Below are 24810 nucleotides of genomic sequence, written 5' to 3' on the forward strand. Positions count from 1 at the left end.
CTTCAGTGGTTGGTAAGTTGATGGTGAAGATCCTGAGAGGCAGGATTTATGAACATTTGGAGGGGTATAATACGATTAGGAATAGTCAGCAGGGCTTTGTCAAAGGCAGGTCGTGCCTTACTAGCCTGATTGAATTTTTTGAGGATGTGACTAAACACATTGATGAAGGTAGAGCCGTAGATGTAGTGCATATGGATTTTAGCAAGGCATTTGATAAGGTACACCATGCAAAGCTTATTGAGAAAGTAAGGAGGCTTGGGATCCAAGAGGACATTGCTTTGTGGATCCAGAACTGGCTTGCCCACAGAAGGCAATGGGTGGTTGTAGACAGGTCATATTCTGCATGGAGGTCGGTTACCAGTGGTGTGCCTCAGGGATCTGTTCTGGGACCACTACTCTTCGTGATTTTTATAAATGACCTGGATGAGGAAGTGGAGGGATGGGTTAGTAAATTTGCTGATGACACAGAAGTTGGAGGTGTTGTGGATAGTGTGGAAAGCTGTCAGAGGTTACAGTGGGATATTGATAGGATGCAAAACTGGGCTGAGAAGTGGCAGATGGAGTTCAACCCAGATAAGTGTGAGGTGGTTCATTTTGGTAGGTCAAATATGATGACAGAATATAGTATTAATGGTGAGACTCTTGGCGGTGTGGAGGATCAGAGGGACCTTGGGGTCTGAGTCCACAGGACACTCAAAGCTGCTGCGCGGGTTGACGCTGTGGTTAAGAAAGCATACAGTGCATTGGCCTTCATCAATCATGGGATTGAGTTTAGGAGCCGAGAGGTAATGTTGCAGCTATACAGGACCCTGGTCAGACCCCACTTGGAGTATAGTGCTCAGTTCTGGTTGCTTCACTATAGGAAGGATGTGGAAACCATAGAGAAGGTGTGGTGGGGATTTACAAGAATGTTGCCTGGATTGGGGAGCATGTCTTATGAGAATAGATTGAGAGAACTTGGCCGTTTCTCCTTGGAGCGACGGAGGATAAGAGGTGACCTGATAGAGGTGTATAAGATGATGAGAGGCATTGATCGTGTGGGTAGTCAAAGGCTTTTTCCCAGGGCTGAAATAGCTAGCAGGAGAGGGCATAGTTTTAAGGTGCTTGGAAGTAGGTACAGAGGAGATGTAAGGGGTAATTTCTTTTATGCAGAGAGTTGTGAATGCATGGAATGGGCTGCTGGCGACAGTGGTGGAGGTGGGTATGACAGGGTATTTTAAGAGACTCCTGGACAGGTACATGGAGCTTAGAAAAATAGAGGGCTGTGGGTAACCCGAGGTAATTTCTAAGGTTAGGATATGTTCTGCACAGCTTTGTGGGCCGAAGGGCCTGTATTGTGCTGTAAGTTTTCTATGTTCTATGTTCTTAAGTCTGTGAAAGAAAGAATTACATTTACACAGAATTCTTCACAACCTCCAGGTCTAATGTTTATCTGTTCAAATGACCTCTCACAAAAAGCAGTGTAATACTGACCGGTTACTTAGTTTCAGTTGTTGCTGTCAGAGAATTCCCTGGGGAAAAAGGCAATTACTGGTGTGGCTCAGGTAGAGTTGCATATGGATGGAAATCTGTACTTGACAGCCCCATGTCAGGCCAGGGGATTGATCTGTTCTCACACTCTTAAAGCAGTGGGTCCCAAACTTTTTAGGGTTACCACAACCCTTGGCTCCGAGACCACATCCTCAGTGCCCCCTCTCCCTTTGCAGCCATTACATAACGATTATACAGTGTCCTGCCTTACAATGCACAGCGGAAGCAAATAGAAACTGCAAGTTTAAAGCAGTGACAAATAATTGCAAAAATTATTCAAATCTATTTAAAGCTACAATAAAATTATTTCTTCATTTAATTACAGTAAAAACAATTTTCATCAACAGTTTTTGAGTGTACATTATTAGTACGACTATTCACGACATCATTGTGTATCGGGCATTTTTTTTTGAGAGCCATCTGATTTCTGTGTGCAACAGCAAGTGTTCAAACTCTTCATCACTCCTATGAGTCTCTCAAAATAGTTGAGCAGTGCGAGCACAGGACTGATTTTATTTACCACTGCTTAACAGGATTTCATGATTTGTCCAGCCAGTCACGTAGGTTTCTGTGCAATGAGATGTCACCTGGGAATTACACAGTGAATGGTAAATATGTTAAGTACAGCGTTTTTCCAAGAAGGTGACAACCCCACAGTGGTGTCCTGTTATTGGTGGTCCCCAATCTATTGCACAAGCAAGAATATTGATGAGTGGAATGCCCTTCTCTGTGAAAAATTGCTCAACAGCCCAAAATGAAGCTCCTGCTTTGGATCAGTTTCTAATCTCCTTACAAGTTACAACTCTTGAACCGTGCTTTCATCTTTCATGAGAGGAACATTAACCAAGGTGCAAAGATATGCATTTGTTGCCTGGAAAAGTTGACTCATCCAACTGCAGAGCAAATTCGGTTGTTCTAAGTATGTTGCACAATGTGTCTTCCACATTCTCAGACATTTCATCTGTTTGTCTTTGATCAGAGATGTCGCTGCATAGAAGTACTTTAATTATTTGGTCCAGTGACTTATGCAAAACTGTTCTCAGATCTCCCCTCAATCTTCTAAATTCCAACGAGTACAAGCCCAGTTCATCCATTCTTTCTTCATATGAAAGTCCTGCCATCCCAGGAATCAATCTGGTGAATCTTCTTTGTACTCCCTCTATGGCAAGGATGTCTTTCCTCAGATTAGGGGACCAAAACTGCACACCATACTCCAGGTGTGGTCTCACCAAGGCCTTGTACAACTGCAGTAGTACCTCCCTGTTCCTGTACTCGAATCCTCTCACTATAAATGCCAGCATACCATTCGCCTTTTTCACTGCTTGCTGTACCTGCATGCCCACTTTCAATGACTGGTGTATAATGACACCCAGGTCTCGTTGCACCTCCCCTTTTCCTAATCGGCTACCATTCAGATAATAATCTGTTTTCCTGTTTTTGCCACCAAAGTGGATAACTTCACATTTATCCACATTAAATTGCATCTGCCATGAATTTGCCCACTCACTTAACCTATCCAAGTCACCCTGCATCCTCTTAGCATCCTCCTCACAGCTAACACTGCCGCCCAGCTTCGTGTCATCCGCAAACTTGGAGATGCTGCATTTAATTCCCTCATCCAAGTCATTAATAAATATTGTAAACAACTGGGGTCCCAGCACTGAGCCTTGCAGTACCCCACTAGGCACTGCCTGCCATTCTGAAAAGGTCCCGTTTATTCCCACTCTTTGCTTCCTGTCTGCCGACCAATTCTCTATTCACATCAATACCTTACCCCCAATACCATGTGCTTTAAGTTTGCACACTAATCTCCTGTGTGGGACCTTGGCAAAAGCCTTTTGAAAATCCAAATATACCACATCCACTGGTTCTCCCCTATCCACTCTACTAGTTACATCCTCAAAAAATTCTGTGAGATTTGTCAGACATGATTTTCCTTTCACAAATCCATGCTGATTTTGTCCGATGATTTCACCGCTTTCCAAATGTGCTGTTATCACATCTTTGATAACTGACTCTAGCAGTTTCCCCACCACCGATGTTAGGCTAACTGGTCTATAATTCCCTGGTTTCTCTCTCCCTTCTTTTTTAAAAAGTGGGGTTACATTAGCCACCCTCCAATCCTCAGGAACTAGTCCAGAATCTAAAGAGTTTTGAAAAATTATCACTAATGCATCCACTATTTCTTGGGCTGCTTCCTTAAGCACTCTGGGATGCAGACCATCTGACCCTGGGGATTTATCTGCCTTTAATCCCTTCAATTTACCTAACACCACTTCCTTACTAACATGTATTTCCTTCAGTTCCTCCATCTCACTGGACCCTCTGTCCCCTACTATTTCCGGGAGATTATTTATGTCCTCCTTAGTGAAGACAGAACCAAAGTAATTATTCAGTTGGTCTGCCATGTCCTTGCTCCCCATAATCAATTCACCTGTTTCTGTCTGTAGGGGACCTACATTTGTCTTAACCAATCTTCTTCTTTGCACATATCTATAAAAGCTTTTACAGTCAGTTTTTATGTTCCCTGCCAGTTTTCTCTCATAATCTTTTTTCCCCTTCCTAATTAAGCCCTTTGTCCTCCTCTGCTGAACTCTGAATTTCTCCCAGTCCTCAGGTGAGCCACTTTTTCTGGCGAATTTGTATGCTTCTTCTTCGGAATTGATACTATCCCTAATTTCTCTTGTCAGCCACGGGTGCACTACCTTCCTTGATTTATTCTTTTGCCAAACTGGGATGAACAATTGTTGTGATTCATCCATGCGATCTTTAAATGCTTGCCATTGCATATCCACCGTCAACCCTTTAAGTGTCATTTGCCAGTCTATCTTAGCTAATTCACATCTCATACCTTCAAAGTTACCCCTCTTTAAGTTCAGAACCTTTGTTTCTGAATTAACTATGTCACTCTCCATCTTAATGAAGAATTCCACCATATTATGGTCACTCTTACCCAAAAGGCCTCTCACGACAAGATTACTCATTAACCCTTCCTCATTGCTCAATACCCAGTCTAGAATAGCCTGCTCTCTAATTGGTTCCTCGACATGTTGGTTCAAAAAACCATCCCGCATACTTTCCAAGAAATCCTCTTCCTCAGCACCCTTACCAATTTGGTTCACTCAATCTACATGTAGATTGAAGTCACCCATTATAACTGCTGTTCCTTTATTGCACACATTTCTAATTTCCTGTTTAATACCATCCCCGACCTCACTACTACTGTTAGGTGGCCTGTACACGACTCCCACCAGTGTTTTCTGCCCCTTAGTGTTATGCAGCTCTACCCATATCGACTCCACATCTTCCCGGCTTATGTCCTTCCTTTCTATTGTGTTAATCTCCTCTCTAACCAGCAACGCCACCCCACCTCCTTTTCTTTCATGTCTATCCCTCCTGAATATTGAATATCCATGAATGTTGAGCTCCCATCCTTGGTCACCCTGGAGCCATGTCTCTGTGATCCCAACTAAATCATATTCACTAATGCATGCAGCATGTAAACCATCACTGGTTGTTGTGAACTGCTGGCAAACGTGTTTTGAAGTGTTTTCCATTCCTGAAAATAAGACAAGTTCTTGTTTGCTTTATCAGAGTGTATTCTCTTCAAATGTTCAAGGAGCCTTCAAATGTGGTCAAGACCATCTGAAAGGGCAGATTCTGAACTTTACCCCATTAAACACCATATTCTAATTCACAGCAATTGTGCCACTGTGTGATTAGAGTATGGGAGTTACATTAGCTAACACTCTACTATAGCCGTGAATGGCAATAATGTGAGGGCTGGGCAGTTCAGATTTCTCATGATATACCAAATGCAGAAGTATCACATTGCTCTTCAAAAATTATAGTGTTTTGAGCAAAGTCTAAGAGAACGGTGATTTAGCAAGAGATGAGGTGATTATATGATTATTGTAATCAATTATGAGGTACTGAGAATCAAATGCTTATTTTAAGTATTTTATTTCTTAAACCTGTAATCTCTCAGCTGCCCCCTTGCTACTGAACCCCACCCCCCCATTGATTCCCCTATCTTTATCATCCCCTTAGAAACTCACATCCCTCCCGGGCCTGGGGTGATATCACCCACTTTGAGAACCACTGCACTAAAGCATCACATTCCGTGTCATGGCTAAATGCACCACGTTTTAAGGCATTACGGTTAAGTGCAAGGTAAAAAGACATTCATCATAACTTTTAATTGGTAAATGAGATTTGGTAAATTATTGTTACATCAAAAGACTTTCCATAAATTCAGATCATTTCATCACACCTGAATTGAGGTAGTACAAGAAAAACAATAACAGAATGCAGAATAAAATGTTACAGAGAAGTGCAGTGAAGGCAGACGATAAGGCGCAAGGTCATAATGGTGTGGATTGTGAGGTCAGGTATCCAGCTTTTTGTACGAGTGGACCATAATTCCTCCTGATGGATATTTCAAGCTTTAACTGAATTAACAAATGAACAAGTCCTAGTGATTACTCACATTACTAACTAAAATGTCACTCACCTCTCACTTGTTTTCTCAAGTTTTACCCTACACAAACAAGTATAACTTCACAGGGAACTGGGAGTTGATGTTAAATATTCTCCAAGACCATCAATTAACTTCAAATTTGCGTAGATTGCATCTACGTATCTAAACCCCTTGTGAGAGTGTGAGCAGTGGTCCCTTACAGGCTGGGCTGAGTAACAAAGAAACCACTTTAGGAGCAGATTATCACACTGTGGCGAGTAATTCCACATGGCAATGGGCAACGATTTAAAACAAACACTGAAGGACTGGTCAGCTACAGACCTGTCAATATTTTCAGTTACTCAATCTTTAAATGAATCTTTAACAGCACCATAAGTGTTCAGTTAAAATGCTTTGTGTTTTGCTTAGTAAATTTTAGGTCTCTGTGCCAGGCTCCAGTCAACTCTGATTACCCTGAAGCACTATCTCAGTATCAGCAGAGGGTGGACTGATTATATCATCCGTTTTTTTTTCAATTATTCCACTTTCCTGTAACTAGGAGCAGAGCGAAAACTCAAAGTTGACTCACTCTGCACAAAGTAGTTCCACCCTGCACAAAGTTGGCTCTTTCTGCACAGAGATGACTCACCCTGTGCAAAGATGACTCACTCTACATAGAGCTGTCTTACTCTGCACAAAGATGACTCACTCTACATAGAGCTGTCTCACTCTGCACAAAGATGACTCACTCTACATAGAGCTGTCTCACTCTGCACAAAGATGACTCACTCTACAGAGAGCTGTCTCACTCTGCACAAAGATGACTCACTCTACAGAGAGCTGTCTCACCCTGCACAAAGATGACTCACTCTACATAGTGCTGTCTCACTCTGCACAAAGATGACTCCCTCTACATAGAGCTGTCTCACTCTGCACAAAGATGACTCACTCTACATAGAGCTGTCTCACTCTGCACAAAGATGACTCACTCTACATAGTGCTGTCTCAATGCACAAAGTTGTCTCACTCTGCACAAACTTGACTCACTCTACACAAAGTTGATTCATTCTGCACAAAATTGACTCTCACTGCACAAAGATGATTCACTCTGCATAAAGTTGACCCACTCTGCACAAAGGTTACTCACTCTGTGCAAAGAAATTTCACCCTGCATAAAGTTGACTCATTCTGCACAAATTGTCTCACTCTGCACAAAGTTGACTTATTCTGCACAAATTTGAGTCACCCTGAATTATTTGACTCACCCTGCACAAAATTGTCTCACTCTGCACAAAGTTGACTTATTCTGCACAAAGTTGACTCACCCTGTACAAGTTGACATCTACAAGTACATGCATGTACAGCTATAATCAAAAATTACTTTTTGTGCAAATCATAAATTGAACATAAATTTTATAAAGTTTTTACGCAAAATAAACCAATTAGGATTTAAAAGAAAAAGACAAAGTCCATTGTAGTGCAAGGTGGTGTAAGTGAGATTTGATGAGGATTGATCAGGTGAGGGTTATAATTGTGGTTGGATAAAAGAGCCCTGGTAAATTTGAAGTCCATGGGCATTAAGAAATTCAGTTCCTTAGGTAGTATTTGGGCCCAACCTACTTTATTCAAATAGCATTGGGTTGGCCAGATTCAGTTCCTCAGACACTGTGTGGACCAGGCCAAATTCAGTTCCTCATACAGTCTGTGGGCCAAGTCAGATTCAGTTCTTTGGATAGGGTGTGGACCATGCCAGGTTCAGTTCCTCAGGCACTGTGTGGACCATGCCAGATTCAGTTCCTCATACAGACTATGGACCAGGCCAGATTCAGTTCCTCAGATGGTGTGTATGCTAGTCAGACTCAGTTCCTCAGATGGTGTGTGTGCCCAGTCAGATTCAGTTCCTCAGACGGTGTGTGTGTCCAGTCGGACTCAGTTCCTCAGATGGTGCGTGTATCCAGTCGGACTCAGTTCCTCAGATGGTGTGTATGCTAGTCAGACTCAGTTCCTCAGATGGTGTGTGTGCCCAGTCAGATTCAGTTCCTCAGACGGTGTGTGTGCCCAGTCAGATTCAGTTCCTCAGATGGTGTGTGTGTCCAGTCAGACTCAGTTCCTCAGATGGTGTGTGTGTCCAGTCGGACTCAGTTCCTCAGATGGTGTGTGTGTCCAGTCGGACTCAGTTCCTCAGATGGTGTGTGTGTCCAGTCGGACTCAGTTCCTCAGATGGTGTGTGTGTCCAGTCGGACTCAGTTCCTCAGACGGTGTGTGTGCCCAGTCAGATTCAGTTCCTCAGATGGTGTGTGTGTCCAGTCAGACTCAGTTCCTCAGATGGTGTGTGTGTCCAGTCGGACTCAATTCCTCAGACAGTGTGTGGTCCTGGTCAGTTTCAGCTACTTGACGTGTTGATGACATGAGTAGCTGCACAATACTTCAGCCCCTTTGAACATTTGGCAAGTGAAACTGGACAACATTCGAACGTGGCTAATAAATGGTTAGAAACACCTGTTCTACAGAAGTGAGAGATAATCATCACCTCAATCACAAGAATTAAATCACAATTCTGAACTCATCCATTATCAACATATTGGGGATCACACTGATCAGACATAAATCTTGGGGCTCAAAGGCTATCAATGACTCTGATCTATGAAGATCCACGAGTAAGTTGTTCCAGAAAGATTTTTCTTTCATCTGTGTGAAAGCTGTAAAGTGCCCTGTGAAATGCTTATCTCTTACGTTTCATTTTATTTTCCTTAAGTAGCCATTGATAACACTGTAAAGAACTATCCCATGGCACTTACTGAAGAGGCATTGATATCTGGTGGATATGATTGTTTAAAGCAAGCCTCACATTGTTTGGGTGAGCATCACAGAGTCAGTTTTCTGATTTGAGGCCGAATGGTTTGGGGAAGCGCTCTCCTCTGTCACAAACTTTCAAAGTAAAGGGTGGAAATTTTGCAGAGCGGAGGATGCTCAGGTCTGCTTAGCAGACAGAAAGTCTGGTGATGGAACCGGAGTGGGAGCTGGAACAGGTCGTGCAGCACCAACCACACCGTGATGGGGCATAGTTACTCCAGTCAGAGAGACTGGGTCAAAGAGGGGATCAATACAAGAAAGCACAGAAGTTCAACTAGAGACAAGTGTTAAATCAACAGGACATAAATCTCTAGGGGTGACAGGAAACAGCTACAAGTTAAAACGAAAGAAACTCCAGAGCTACGACCCTCAATCATTCCGGTAGTAGTTTGACTGCTTCCACTATATTTACATCTTTCCTTGAATAAAGAGACAAATTCTGTACATGGTACTCCAGATGTGGATCCACCAATGCCCCACAGAACAGAAATGTGACCTCCCCTACTTTTAACAATAAAATTCTGTTAGCTTCCCTAAACATTCTCTGCATTTACTTGCTAGTCATTTGCCAGTCATGTACTCATCTCCCCTTTCATCTCTAAACTCTCACATTTAGACAAAATGAACAATTTTGCATCTTTCCCCCAATCTTTGCCCTTTCACGTACCTATACTCAGCTCTTTGTAACCTCCTTATGTCCTCTTCACAGCTTACTTTTCCTACTTATCTTGGTGTCAACAGCAAAGTTAGCATCCTTATCTGAGATACCTTCATCCAATTCATGTATATAGATTATATCCTCCACAGCCACAAGCTCCATCCTCTGTGGGATATAACTCAATGCAACCAGTCAACCAAGGCAGATGCATTGATGCCTGCACATTAGTTCCTGTTAGCTACTCAGTTTTTTTTCCACACCAACATCTGACCTCCACATCGTAGTTTTTATTTTCTGCAATGATCTTTGGCAGAATACCTTATCAAACACTTTCTGGAAGCTTAATACATTGATCAACTCACCTTTCTCCACAATACATCCTCTTCCTCGCAGAACTCAAATGAAATGGTCCAACATCCATTCTCCCATTACTTTGAGGTCTACAGGAGAGAACTACGTCCTGCTTCTGATGATAATTGGAAGGTGAAGGATGAGCAATGAGTTTGCAAATAAATGCCATGGAAAAGAAGTATCAGCATCTGAGAGGACAACAGAACAGCTGATGAGGAGCCAGGGGCAAACAGCTTTTGTAATCAACATGGTCATTGTACTTGGTTTGGATGATGACGGGTTTAGATATCCTTAAGTTAGAAGCTGGGAATTCCCCAAAAGCTCAAGTGAACACAAGAGCCCCTTCTCATGCAACACACACAAAATGCTGGAGGAACTCTGCAGGTCAGGCAACATCTATGGAGCAAAATAAACTATCAACACTTCAGGCTGAGACTAGAAAAGGGAGCAAAAACCAGAATAAAAATGTGGGGGCAGGGGGAGTAGTACAAGCTGGCAGGTAATGGGTGAGACCACATGAGGGGAAGCAGGTGAGAGGGAGATGAAATGGAAAGATGTGAGAAGCAGGGAGGTGATAAGAGGTAAATGGCTGAAAAAGAAGCAATATGATAGGAGAGAACTGGACCATGGAAGAAGGTGGAGAACTGAAGGGAGCTCCTGGACAGGTCGAGAAGGCGGTGGGGGGGCACTAGAATGAGTGAAAGCAGTGCGGGGGGGTGGGAAACAGAGAGAATTTAGAGAAATCCATGTTCATGCCATCAGATCAGAGACTACCCAGATGGCATATGAGGTGCTACCTCATCATGGCAGCAGGGGGAGACTGTGGACATACTTATTGGTGTGGAGAAGATCGTCACATACAAAAAGTACGTATGGGACACTGGTGGGCTGTCCGTTCAGGTGATGACTATAATTTTTTTCTGCAGCACGAGGATGGATAACAAGGGCTTTAAATCCTCTTTGAGTAGAAATGCAGTGGGATTGGATGTTGTGTAAAGATGAGGATGCTGTCAACTGAGTGCCAATCCCAGAGTGATGACTTGCATTGAGTGACCATAAACCAGCAACAAACAAGTGTTCAATACACCAGTATCCCCAGGTTCTTAGTGGTAGAATGGAAGAATAGGAAGAGAGAGTAGATGTAATATGCACCTTATAGAATCACTGAGTTACAGAGTCATACAGAACACAAACAGGCCCATCATGCACTAGCCAGCACCTCTTTACACTAATCCGGCATGAATCACAATGTATTGTCTCCTCACTCCCTTCATTCACCTACATAACAGGGGCAATGTAGTCTAACAACTGGACCACCCAGAGAAAACCCACGTAATCCAAGGGCAGAATGTGCAAACTCCACAGAGGCAGCACCTGAGCTCGACTCCCTGGCGCAGTGAGGCAGTGGGTGTGCTCTCCGCCACTCTGCTGCCCCCTAGAGATAGAAGGGGGAAGTCACAGGGAGTGGTTAATCCTGACAGTACTGAAGGGAAATCTGGACAATATCAGCGGGGAGGAAATAGATTTGAATGAGGAAAGATGGGAGGAGGCTTACATGGAGTATAAATGCTCCAAGTAAGCCTCCTCCTGCCAGGAGTCTGAAAATCTGACTGAGTAGTCCCACAACAACCTTCACTCAATGTCATCAAAAGCAAAGAGTTGATTATTGACTACAGGAGGACAAAATTGGGGGTCCATGTGCCAGTGCTCATTAGGAGATCGGAAGTGGAGAGGGTCAGTAACTTTAAATTCCTGCGCGCTATCATATCGGAACATTTGTCATAGAAAGCACAGTGGCAACTCTATCTTCTCAGAAGTCTGCACAGATACGCCATGTCACTAAGACTGACAAACATATATAGATGCACAGTGGAGAGTATCCTGACTGGTTGCATCATAGACTGGTATGGAAACACCAATACCCAGGGACAGAAAGGTCTGTCAAAAGTGGGGGATACAGCCCAATTCATCACAACGTTGAGCACATCCACAAAGAGCACTACCACAATAGAGTAGCATCTGTTACTAAGGACCCCACCATCCAGGCAATGCTCTCTTCTTGCTATTACAATCAGGCCTTAGGTCCCACAGCACAGGCTCAGGAACAGTTAATACCCTTCAGCCATCAGGCTCCTGAACCAGTGTGGATATCTTCACTCACCGCAACACCAAACTGATCATTGAACACAACCTTTGGACTCACTTTCAAAGACTCTACAACTCATGTTCTCAGTTAGTTGTTTATTGATTTATTATTACTTGTTTCTTTTTGTATTTGCACAATTTTTCAGTCTTTGTGTGTAGTTTTTCACTGATCCGCCTGCACTTCTTTGTTCTACTGTGAATGAACATAGAAACATAGAAATCTACAGCACATCACAGGCCCTTCGGCCCACAATGTTGTGCCGACCATGTAACTGACTCTAGAAACTGCCTAGAATTTCCCTACCGCATAGCCCTCTACTTTTCTAAGCTCCATGTATCTATCTAAGAGTCTCTTAAAAAAATCCTATTGTATCCGCCTCCACCACCTTCACTGGCAGTGCATTGCAAGCACTCACCATTCTCTGTGTGAAAAATTTACCTCTGACATCCCCTCTGTACCTACTTCCAAGCACCTTAAAACTGTGCCCCCTCGTGCTTACCATTTCAGCCCTGGGAAAAAGCCTCTGGCTATCCACATGATCAACACCTCTCATCATCTTATACACCTCTATGAGGTCACCTCTCATCCTCCGTTGCTCCAAGGAGAAAAGTACACAACCTATTCTCATAAAACATGCTCTCCATAAGGCATGCCTGCAAGAAAGTAAATACTACCCCTGAGGAGTAGTATTTTGTAACATACCTTGATAATAAAATCTACTTTGAACTTTGAAATGCTGGAATGGACAGGTCAGACCCAATGAAATGCTTCAGTGCAATTTTTCTCTGTAATCTTGTATACGTGGAAAGAGTAGATGACCTGGTCAGACAAGACATTCTAGTTCTGGTATTGATGCTGACTGCTTGGATCTGTTTTGTCATAGCAATTCTTGGGAGGAAGGTCATCGTGTATTTGCTCAGATCTGAAAAATCTGAACAAAGCTATCTGGACAGACCCGATCCTCTGTCAGCAATAAGAAGTTGTACCTACACCAACGACATTGTACTAAGGTTTTGATAGCTTCAGATGCTTAACTTGAATTTTAGTGGGTGTTTAGAGGAATAAATATCATATTAAACCACATCCACACATCTTCCCACTGGAAGAGAGAGATGAGGAAGAATTTCTTTAGCCAGAGAGTAGTGGAATTCATTGCCACAGATGGCGTGGAGGTCAAGTCATTGGGTATATCTAAAGTGGAAGTTTTTGAAGTTTTAGAAAAGACAGAGGAGGAGATAAAAGGGGGGCAGTTGCACTACTAATCAGGGACAATATCACAGTTGCACTCAGGGGAGACATAACGGAGGGGTCAGACACTGAGTCGATTCGAGTAGAACTCAGGAATAGTAAGGGTGCAATCACACTGACAGACCCCCTAATAGCCACCGGACACTGAGGAACAAATACAGATCAAGGAAATGTGTAAAAATAATAGGGCTATTGTCATGGGGAATTTCAACTTCCCTAATATAAACTGGAACCTTTTTAGTGTAAGGGGTTTAGAAGGGGCTGAACTTGTTAAGTGTATCCAGGAAGGTTTGTTAAAACAATATGTGGATGGTCCAATGAGAGGAGGGTCCATACTGGACCTGGTGTTGGGTAATGAGCCTGGCCAGGTGACTGACCTTTCAATGGGTGAACAGTTAGTGAACAGTGACCACAACTCCTTAATGTTAAATAAGGATATGTATCTTCCTTGTGGGCCAGTTTTAAACTGGAGCAGGGAAAATTATTAGGCAGGAACTAAGAAGCATTAATTGTGGACTTTGGCATCAGAGGACATTTAAAGATCAATTGCACAGAGTACAGGAAAGGTATGTTCCTGTTAGAAAAGGATGGGGATGGAAAGATGTGAGATGTCCAGAGAGGTATGAATTTAGTCAAGAAGAGAAAGAAAACGTACATAGAGCTTTGGAAATTAGGAACAAATGAAGCACATGAGGAATATTAAGAAGCCAGAAAAGAACTAAAGAAGGGAATTAGGAAAGCCAGGAGGGTTCATGAAAGGTTCTTGGCAGGTAACATTAAGGTGAATCCCGAGGCTTTCTATACACATATCAAGAGCAAGAGGATAACTAGGGAGAAGGTGGGACCACTCAAGGATAAAGGGGGAACATTTGACAAGGTGATAAGAGAGACTGATGAGGGCCGGGCAGTAGATGTTGTCTACATGGATTTTAGTAATGCGTTTGACAAAGTCCCTCATGGGAGACTCATCCAGAAGATTGAGATGCATGGGATCAATGGTAAACTGTATTTTTGATTTAGTACTGGCTTGCAGGTAGGAGCCAGAGGGTAGTGGTTAAAGGGACTTATTCCAACCGGAGGTGTTTAAGGATCAATTGCACAGAGCCGGAGGTCTGTAATTAGTGGTGTGCCACAGGGATCTGTGCTGGGACATTTGCTGTTCGTGATGTATATAAATAACATGGATGAAAATGCAGATGGGATTTTTACCAAGGCTGAAGGAGTTGTGAAGAGTGTAGAAGTCTGGGAAAGAACACTGCATGGCATAGATCAACTTCAGATATGGTCAGAGAAATGGCAGTTGGAATTTAACCCAGATAAATGTGAATTGATGCACCTTGGTAAGGCAAATGGAAGGAGATGCATATTGTTCACGGCAAAATCCTTAGGAGTGTTGCTGAGCAGTAGGATCTTGGGATCCAAGTTCATAGCTTCCTGAAAGTATCCACACTAGTTGATAAGGAGATTAAGGCGGCTTATGGAATGCTTGTTTTTATTGGTTGAGCATTGAGTGCAAAAGTCAAAAGGTTGTGTTGCAATTTTATAAACTCTGGTTAGGCCTCATCTGGAGTATTGTGTACTGTTCTGGTTGTCCCACTACAGGAAGGATGGTGAGGCTTTGGAGAGGGTGCAGAAGAGGTTCACCAGGATGCTGCCTGGTTTACAGAGCATGTGCTATAATGGGAGGCTGGATAAACTTGGGTTGTTTTCTCTGGAGTGCCAGGGGCTGAGGCGAGATCTGATAGAGGTTTACAAGATTCTAAGAGGCATGGATAGATTGGACAGAGTATCTATTTCCCAGGGTTGATATATCTAATACCAGAAGGCATGTATTGAAGGTGAGAAGGGGTAGGTTCAAAGGGGTGATTTTTTTTTTACTCAGAGAGTGGTGGATGCCTGGAATGTGCTGCCTGGTGTGGTGGTAGAGGCAAATACAATGGAGGCTCATAAGAGATGTTTGGATAGGCACATAGATGTAAGAAAGATAGAGGGATATGAACATGGTGTAGGTAGGAGAGATTAGTGTTTGGGTGTTTTTGATTTGCTTTTTAGCTGTTTCAGCACCACTGTGGGCCGAATGGCCTGTTCCTGTGCTATACTGTTCTATGGAGGTTGGTAGGCTCTTGATTAGTAAGGACATCAAAGGTTATGGTGAAAAGGCAGGAGAATGTGGTTGAGTGGGAAATTAAATCAGCCATGATTGAATGGTAGATCAGACTCAATGGGCTGAATAGCCTAATTCTGTTCCTCTGTCTAATGGGCATATGGTCTTATTTCTGAGCCGAAAGTCTTCCAAAAGAAAATTCAAAAGCTGGTGGAAGGGCTTCAGAGGATAGAATAATATGACAGAAATGTGGCAAGAATTAAATTAGAACCCCAATAAACAACTGGATGCATTTCACCATGGGGTGTTTTGAATGATACTAAGTGGAGATGCCATCACTGACAGATGTGGCAGGGGTCTGATGTTTACTGGGATTCTGTCTCTGAGTGACTTGCTCTGAATGTCTCAGTAAGTGCCTTTCACCACCACAGCCCCAGCCCCTATCTATTGAACACCAAAAAAGCCATCCAGAGGTTTAACTCAGGAAGATGCAGAGTGGTACAGCATCCAAAGAAGTAGAACTACAAAAACTTAAAAGGATATTATGTCCTTAAGGGAGAGGCAACTCTACAATGTGAGTCACATTCTTAAGGAATTCAGAGATTGATACTGAGATTTACAAATTGTGCTTTGTAAATTTCGTACAAAAGCTGGGGGAAAGGTGGTAATGACAGAAACACTGAACAGAGGTGACCTGTCAAAGGTTAGTCCCTGTGATGTTACACAAGCTTTAAAAATGATCAGTATGAAAAGCACATGCTGTTGGAGAAGGACACTGAGAGCCGAGTTATGTTGCTGAAGGAGATCCAGTTCAGAAACAACTGAGTGATCTCAGAGGCATTTAATGTGTGACTTTGATATTCCAGATGAAATAACTACAAGGAAATCTATCATTCAAAGCACAGCAATGCCTGATACCAGCTACATTGTGTAAAGAGTTAATGTCAATTGCTCATTAAACATACATTAACATAGGTTTCATCAGCAGCGTTGGAGGTTGCTTTGTTGCCCAAGGATGATAATTGAATTTCAAAATTGGATAATAGCTTGGCCCATGAACATTCTATGTGTGAGTAATTTTCACATTAGCACAGTTTTGTAGCCAGGGTTAGTTGTGTTCTTTGTAGGTTACAAAACCATTATCCACTTCTTGCATGTGTGTGTTAGATTTAAATGGCTGGAGGAATTTCATATGGTGTGTGGAATATCAGAGAATGCAGCTAATGATAATAGAGCATGATTTATATCCGGAGAACTTTGAGTGCCAAGACATTAGATGTTAGACACATGAGATCATCACTTCAATATCCACAATCCAAGTGTAGGGTTGGGGATGACTTCAAAGTGGTGTAGAAACATTTCCCAAAGAGCAGACTATGGTAAATCTCAACTTCTAGCTTGGTACTGTACATCAAGGGATCTGGACTGGAAACCCAGAGTTTAGATGTAACCCTCACACATTTTTAAAGCAGTACAACACAGGAACAGGCCCACCAGCTCTGTGTCATCCATGATGCCAGTCTAACTAATCAGTGTACTCCATTGCCTGCCTGTTCGTCTAAAAGCCTGCTTCCGTATCTGCCTCTACCACCTCTCCTGATAGCCTATTCCAGGCACCTTTTATGTGTTTAAAAAATTGCCTTACAGATCTCCTTTACCCCCCTCTCTCACCTCAAACCTAAGCTCTCTAGTATTTGACGTTTACACCCAGGGAAGAACTGTCTGCCCCTGATAATTGTATATGCCTGTATCAGGTCTCTCCTCAGCATCTGAAGCTCCAAAGAAAACAGTGCAAGCATCCCAGTGAACCGCTTCTGTACTCTCTCCAAAGCCTCCACATTCTTCCTGTAAAGCAGCGATTAGAACTATGTACAAATTCCAAATGTGACTAAAGTTTTATCACTGCAATCTGACCTCACTACTTTCAAACATAACCCTCTAGCTGCTTGCCTTCTTTACTATCCTAACTTGTGTTACCACTTTCAGGGAGCCATGGACTTGTACCAAAAGCTCTCACTGTACACCAAGGCTCCTAAGAATCCTGCCATATTCTGTACGCTTTTCTTCTTGCATTTGGCCTTAATGGCGATAGATATGAGGTGATATAAAGAGCCCCAACACTAATCCTTCTGGAACTGCACTGGTGATGGACCTCCAGTCAGAACAGCACCCCTCAACCATTACCCTCTGTCCAATATGGCAAGCCAATTTTCTATCTAATTTACCAGCTCACTGTGCTTCCCACGTGCCATAATTTTCTGGATCAGATGACCACCAGGAACCTTGTTAAAAGCCTTTCTAAAATCCATATAGGCAACATTCACTGCCCTACCCTCATCAATCACCAAAAAAAAAACTCAATGAGAAGTGACTTCCTTTACCTACACCCACCACACACAGCTCTGGCCCTCCATCACCCTCACTGGATGCCATCTCAGCTTTTGTGGGAATTAATGTTGTGGACCAAGGAGTGAGCAGCTCCCACTGAACAGCTGGTTGGTGCCAGTTTCATGACATATACCAGCGATACTAAACCTTATTCTGATTCGTCTTCAGCTGAATGTCAGGTGTTGGAGGTGGCATCTTTTGAGTAACCGAGATTAGGAAAAACTTCTTCACACAGAGAGTGGTGAATCTGTGGAATTCTCTGCCACAGGAAACAGTTGAGGCCAGTTCATTGGCTATATTTAAGAGGGAGTTAGATATGGCCCTTGTGGCTACGGGGGTCAGGGGGTATGGAGGGAAGGCTGGGGCGGGGTTCTGAGTTGGATGATCAGCCATGATCATAATAAATGGCGGTGCAGGCTCGAAGGGCTGAATGGCCTACTCCTGCACCTATTTTCTATGTACGTTTCTATGTAACACTCATGTGAAACTCACATCAGTGGAGAAGCTACCATGTCCAGGAAAGAATCTTTACAACATGGTTCATCCTTGAACCAGGACCAAAGCTTCTTTGGTCATTTATTCATTTTTGTTTTTGGGATCATGTTGTGCACAAATTGCTTTGTAGATTAGAGTAACAGTGCTTCTTCCGTTGAGTGCAAAGCACTTTTGGAATATTGTGATTTTATGAGAGGTGCTACATAAATGCAAGTTGATATTTTGTAACTATTTGATATGTCCAGATTACTTATTTTTCTACGAGAGCCTGCTAACGACCTGCCCTTTCTGTGTTTCAGTCCCATACATTAAAGTGTATCTCCTGGAGAATGGAGTGTGCATTGCAAAGAGAAAAACCAAGTTATCAAAGAAGACCCTGGATCCAGTTTACCAGCAGGCATTGCTGTTTGACGAGGGCCCTCAGGGAAGGGTGCTGCAGGTTAGTGCTGGGCTTCCCTTTGCAAGGGGTGGGACCCACTAGTGACTTTATCTAGCTGGATATAGTAGCTTTGGACTGATGATCCAGAGCCTAATTTCTGAACTTTGAGAATGTGTTGAAACAATCTAAAAATTAAAAGCTGATAGTAAAGTATTAACTTTGATAATCAATTGGTTTATTATTTCTAAGAGAACTCTTAGTTTTACCCGGTCCAGCCCGTTTGTGATTCCAGTCAGGTCACACAGTATCCTGCAGCATATACCTGTGGACTGGTGTGGTGATGGTTCACACTGCCTCAGTTTTAAATTTTGTATCTTTTTAAAATCCTCCCATGGACTCCCCTCTTCCTTTTACTGCAATCCTCAACATGCCTCCAAACCATAATCATTGTGGAACTTTAGTGGGAAATTTCACTGCAAATATGTGGAAATGCTTGAAGTGAAAGGACAGAAGACTTTTCTGATTTATTTCTGGGTTCCTGTATCATCAAATCCACAGGACAAAGTGTCTCAAACCCTTTTATAAACAGATCTTTTCCTGCCTTGCAAATATCACCTGTAACTCTTGATGTACTTTCAGGTCATAGTGTGGGGAGATTATGGTCGGATGGACCACAAATACTTCATGGGGATGGCCCAGATCCTACTGGAGGAGCTCGACCTGTCCACATTAGTCACAGGCTGGTACAAACTCTTCCCGACTTCTTCTCTCGTGGATTCCACAGTGGCGCCCATCACTCGTCGGCTCTCCCAGTCCTCACTGGACAGCAGCACAGGCCCAGCTGGGCATTAGGTCTCCACTTACAGGACATGTGCATATCATCGGAATGCCGAGGGGGAGGCTGTAAATACTGTATGTGCAATTCGACCAATGCTCGTATCCGTTATTTATTTTACTTTTGTTGACCTTGAAAATTATAAGTAATCTCTGCAACCTGTGCATTCATTTTACATATTTGGGTAATTTGCTTTCATATGTATAAGGGATAATGTGCAATAGAGAGAGAACCTTCCACTACAGTTCACGGACAACCCTTTCTTTTCCTGAGAGCAATGCACCCACTGCAACCAATAGTTAGAAGGAGAGTCAAAGGAAGCCGGAAGATTCACGGACAGCACAATCGCAGCAAATCGATGAGTGGATGCTGTCACCCATTCTTTCCCACTGCTGTGACGTTTTCTTACTGAGTTACAACCTCCTCATGGTCATGGAGCCCCAACCAGAGGGAAGAAAAATGTAGCCCCCTCTGCTCTCTTCACAAGACTATTGTGCATTTGCTTTGGTTTAATGCATCTGGAATGTGTAAGTAAAGGTTCTCTCTCAGAGATGGTGGAAGATGTCAGCATTTAGGTCACATGGAGAGTATGCTGACTCTTCTTACCGCAACAGAATTCCTCCTTGAACCCTGCATCAACAAGCCCATGATCCCACCTATGCCTTACCGAGTGTCTCTGAGCATGAGTACCGTCCTATCGAATGAGGTTTGAGAAGGCATGCTGAATACTTGTACAACCTTTCCATAGATAACGTATCCTTCAGCACCCCGAACCTTGGTAGGCAGCTATATTCCACCCTTCCACACTTCCTGCAGGAAGGCACCAGGCACAAGGCACACTGCTTACTCCATGCACTGAAATTTCAGTGTAGCAAGCGCTGGCTGGACTGAGATCCCCTGAATAGTCCAAGCCAATCCAGACATCTCTTCAACTTAACACATTCCTTCACATATCTGAATTACTGCACCCTAGGAAATACAGAACAATGGACATCTGCATGCTTTTACCATCTTAAAACTTTGGTGACTTCAAAAGAATAACATGCTGTAATAGTTCTGGAAATATGGAGTTCTGACCAACGGATCCCGGCAACAGGCAGCTAAGGAATCAGAAGGGCTACTGTTTTATTTTTCTTCAATGAGCTGCCCTGTGAGCCTGAGATCCAGAAAATCTCCCAAACTGTCACTCAAACATAGGAATATTACACAGCACTGTCTGTTCAAAAGATACTGAAACCAGCCTTGCTTTAAGAAACGTAGACATTTGAAGAGGGGGAAGATAGCTCTCCAATCAGGCCCAGCCACACTGGCCATCTCATTCGGCATGGTATGAGGCCAAAGGATATACCATTCCAAAAGGAGCCATTCTGACCTAGAGAAAGAAATAAATATTCACATTAGGAAATTCTTACAAAGATTTACAGCAATCTTAGTTTTCTCATTAGCGTCAATGAGATCAGGTTGGAGGTGGAACTTAGCACGGGCAGCACATTGGATGGGAAGTTAAACTTTTCATGTCAACCAATGTCTTTCAGGAAGATATGGGCCTAGGTATGGCCAATGGCTGTTAACCTTCACCGTCTGAAGATCTTAACTGAGCAAGGACAATAATGACTAATGGTGGATTTCTGAGGATTGCAATATAAAGCAAAAGGCAAATTAGCCTTCAGTAATCCACCAATAATAAAAAGAGGAAAAGGGCAGAATATCTCAAAGGTAAGCACTTTATGGTTTTGTAGCTGCTCACATTAGCCTCCTGTGTAAAACCATGAAAAACTTGAATGGCAAGAGATGAGGAACCTATGGAGATCCAGTTCCCAAACCTCCATCTTCACTCTCAAGATTCCATGGACGCAGAGGCTTGATAATGGGCTGATTGTTAAGGAATGATTAAATGTGATATTTTGTGTAATTCTGGCAAAAATGTAGCACTGTCACTCATGTAGCTGTGATCTTACTATGTTTTCACATCATTGCAAAAAAAGCACAGCCAATTCTATGTTGACTCTTGGATCTATAATGTGTAGAGAGAGGCTTTCTGCATATGACGTAAACCACTGGTCGTCTGAAAAAGATCTAGTGAAGTCACAAAGCATTGGACCATTGGAAAAAAAAGTGGGGGTAGGGAATTGTTACCATTATCTGGCTTACCAGTTTCGAAACGCGGTGGAAAATTCAATCACTGTAGGAAAAAGATATTCGCAAACATGAGAAAATCTGCAGATGCTGAAAATTCAAGCAACACACACAAAATGCTGGTGGAATGCAGCAGGCCAGGCAGCATCTATAGGAAGAAGTACAATCGACGTTTCGGGCCGAGACCCTTCGTCAGGACTAACTGAAAGAAGAGATAGTAAGAGATTTGAAAGTGGGAGGGGGAGATCCGAAATGATAGAAGACAGGAGCGGGAGGGATGAAGCTAAGAGCTGGAAAGTTGATTGGCAAAAGGGATACGTAGCTGGAGAAGGGGACCCAGAGGAAGATGGAGAGCAGTGATATCCTTTGTTTGTAAAGATGGTATTCACATGTTGATGGAAATTATTCTCTACCTATTACATAGAAGCTGTTTTGTGGATTTCTCTCTGTAGCAAGGCTGGGACTGCAAAACAATTTTGTATGAGGACTGAGATGGGTTTTTTTCCCTTAAAAGAACACACACAAGAACTTTATGCAGTTTTACCATCAAATTAAGATCCAACACATCAGATGACTTACTGTTAAAAGGGCATTTCCCTCTGTATAAGTAATGTGGTTTTACTATCAAACTGTCAGAGGTCACATCATTGGTTTGATATAATAATTAATAACTTGTCTTGTAATGTTTGGTCAGATTATGATGCACCTATTGTTAACCTTGATTGCACTGTCTTTGTGGAGTATATAAAGTACATTAAGCATCTCAGTATTGTATACGTGACATTTTCAATCAGAATGCTAAAAGGTAAAAAGAGAGGACCATTTTTTGGCAGCCTGTAACAATGTTTGGAAAAGAAATGTGCAAATGCTTTATAGATTCCCCTTCATCTCTCATCAATTTTCTCAGCCAACTCTCCTTTAATTTTGCCTGGGTGTCAAAACTTTATATAATTTTAGGGCTGTTCTACAAATACGGAGATCACATAGTCACACCTTACCCTAATCTGACCTCTGCAAACCTGTGCACAGCACCTTGTATATAGTTCCCAGCCAACTCAGACGAAAATAGAGCATAGTTTCCCTTGGTGTCTCTACAATGAATGATTTGCAACCAGTGGTTAAAAATATGTTTTTTCCCATATCCATGACAGAAGACCACCTTTGCTGTCCTCCTGCAAGTAAAACAGAAGATTAAAGATATGGTAATATTCAATCCAGAAAGTCAGAGAAAGGTTTGGAGTTACTTCCAGAGTTCACGCAAGTTACATTCCAATTGCTTTTACTGACGAATAATCAGAACAAAAATGCTGATCATAAAAAGCAAAAGATGAGATATTAGGAGGAGTAACTAAAACCTCAGTTTAAAAGGAACATTGTTCAGGAGACAGATTTGGGAAGGAGGGTACACACAATCTGTGAAACTTAAAATGCAATTTTCCTGTTTTGAGCCCTCTCTAAGCCAATCTTTCTGTTTCTCCTATGAGTATCAATGAGAAGATTCAAAGGTGAAACCTAGTAAACAAGTGAGACGCAGCTACTCTTTTGCTAGAAGTTGCACATTAGCCTACATTGCATCAGAGTAGCGCACCCCTAAAAACAAAAGCAAGTTAGTAAACTGAATGGGTATGTGGCCCCACAATGGCTTTAACCATCCTATTTATCAAACTGGGCAGATGTTGACCCTAGCTGTACCAATGCTCTCTCGATTGGTGAAGGAGCATTATTGTCTTTTGGAAGAAACTAGTCTCCTTGCTCTGCATTCACTCATATTGCTTTGTTTTCCCACAGTCAGCTACCTGACAATACCAGTGTGACATTACCACAGTGACCGACATTTGAGATCCAGTGCATGAAGTCCAATCTGTTGTTACAAAATGACCCCTTTGCAAAGTACACACGAGTCTAAAGAAAACTGGTATGAGCTTTTTAGATTTCCAGGATCACAGGCTAGGACAAGTATTTTTGTTCCTATCATGAAAATACATTATGGAATCTAACTTTCATTGGTATATGGACAAACTAAGTCCATTATTGTACTAGATTGTTTAAGGCGTGCACTGCTCACCTTAGCCACACAATTTATATTATGGGGTATGTCTAAACTGGAATCAATGCTAAAGCATGATTTTCTTAAGTTAAGTACCATTGTCCTCAACTAGTTTGCTTGCTTTCAAATTAGACTTTAAATCATGAAAGTATAATGGGTTTATCACACCCTGTTGTTCAATGTGTCTGACACAAGAGTCCTCTTCTCTGAATTCCCTCACAAGAGATTAGCAGGATGACAGAATTAATTCCAAGATGCACTAAAAGCCTCTTTGGGGAAGCGAGACATTCATAACAACATGTGGGAATCCCTGGCCCACAACTGCATCAAGTAGTGGAGGGACATTGGATGAGGCGCTGTGAACCTCAAGTTTCCATGTGAGCACACAGAAGCCCAACAGACAGCAGAGGGTCTACCCACCCTCAGTCAACCCAGAACCCACAGAAGTCTATTATCCTCAACCCTAATGGAAGGTATTCAAGCCCAGTATTTATTTACAGTCCATCACTCAGAGGTATAAGCCAGCAAAAATAAATGAAAGGTAAATTTTAATAACCCTGATGAACATCACAAAATGCTTTGTCTAGAATTGTGCCAACATCCACAGTGGACCTCTGAATGGTATTGAGGGTGAACTGTAGATATGAAAGAGCATGGTTGGAGAACCTGTACATTCTTCCAGGTGTATGAGATAAGCTGGGGTGTAATAAGCCTGTTGTAATCACATCTTATGCTGTTCTCTGCTGTTTTTGTTCACAAAGTCACAGAATTTCAAAGGTATGGGGGGGCATGCAGTTTCTGTAATCTGTGCCAGTTCCCAGTACGTAATCCCACTAAATTCATTCCCCTGCTTTCTCCATAGCCCTTAAAATTCCCATTTAAAGGCCCTATTTCATCCAGTTTCCATTGCTACCACAGACCAATTTCCAGGTTCTAACTACCTTATTAATTTAACACATTCCTTCATACATACTGTTCGAAATTTTAAATCTGCACTTCCTGGTCCTTCAGTCATGCCCTTATAAGAGCAGCTTTTCTCTACTTACCCCAATACTGTTCACTGTTCAATTTCCTCTTGGCTTTCCCTACTCCATTGTGAAGTCTAGCTTCTCCAGACTGACCAGGCGGCTGAAATTCATCCATCCCTGGAACCAACCTGTTATTCTTCTTTCTCTACAACC

The 24810-nt window shown here is 42.6% G+C and overlaps 1 protein-coding gene across 1 annotated transcript in view; it reads left to right on the top strand.

Annotated features, from left to right (window-relative positions):
- The window catches only part of rims3 (regulating synaptic membrane exocytosis 3), a 148769-nt gene extending 129306 nt beyond the window's left edge, over window positions 1–19463 (top strand). Inside the window, exons 5-6 of the mRNA XM_072247088.1 lie at window positions 18532–18671; window positions 19251–19463. Coding sequence (XP_072103189.1) covers window positions 18532–18671; window positions 19251–19463 — 353 coding nt within the window. The remainder of the gene's footprint in view (window positions 1–18531; window positions 18672–19250) is intronic.
- The last annotated feature ends 5347 nt before the right edge of the window (window positions 19464–24810 follow it).

The sequence above is a fragment of the Mobula birostris genome, chromosome 30 (assembly GCF_030028105.1).
Source record: "Mobula birostris isolate sMobBir1 chromosome 30, sMobBir1.hap1, whole genome shotgun sequence".
Taxonomy (NCBI): Eukaryota; Metazoa; Chordata; class Chondrichthyes; order Myliobatiformes; family Myliobatidae; genus Mobula; species Mobula birostris.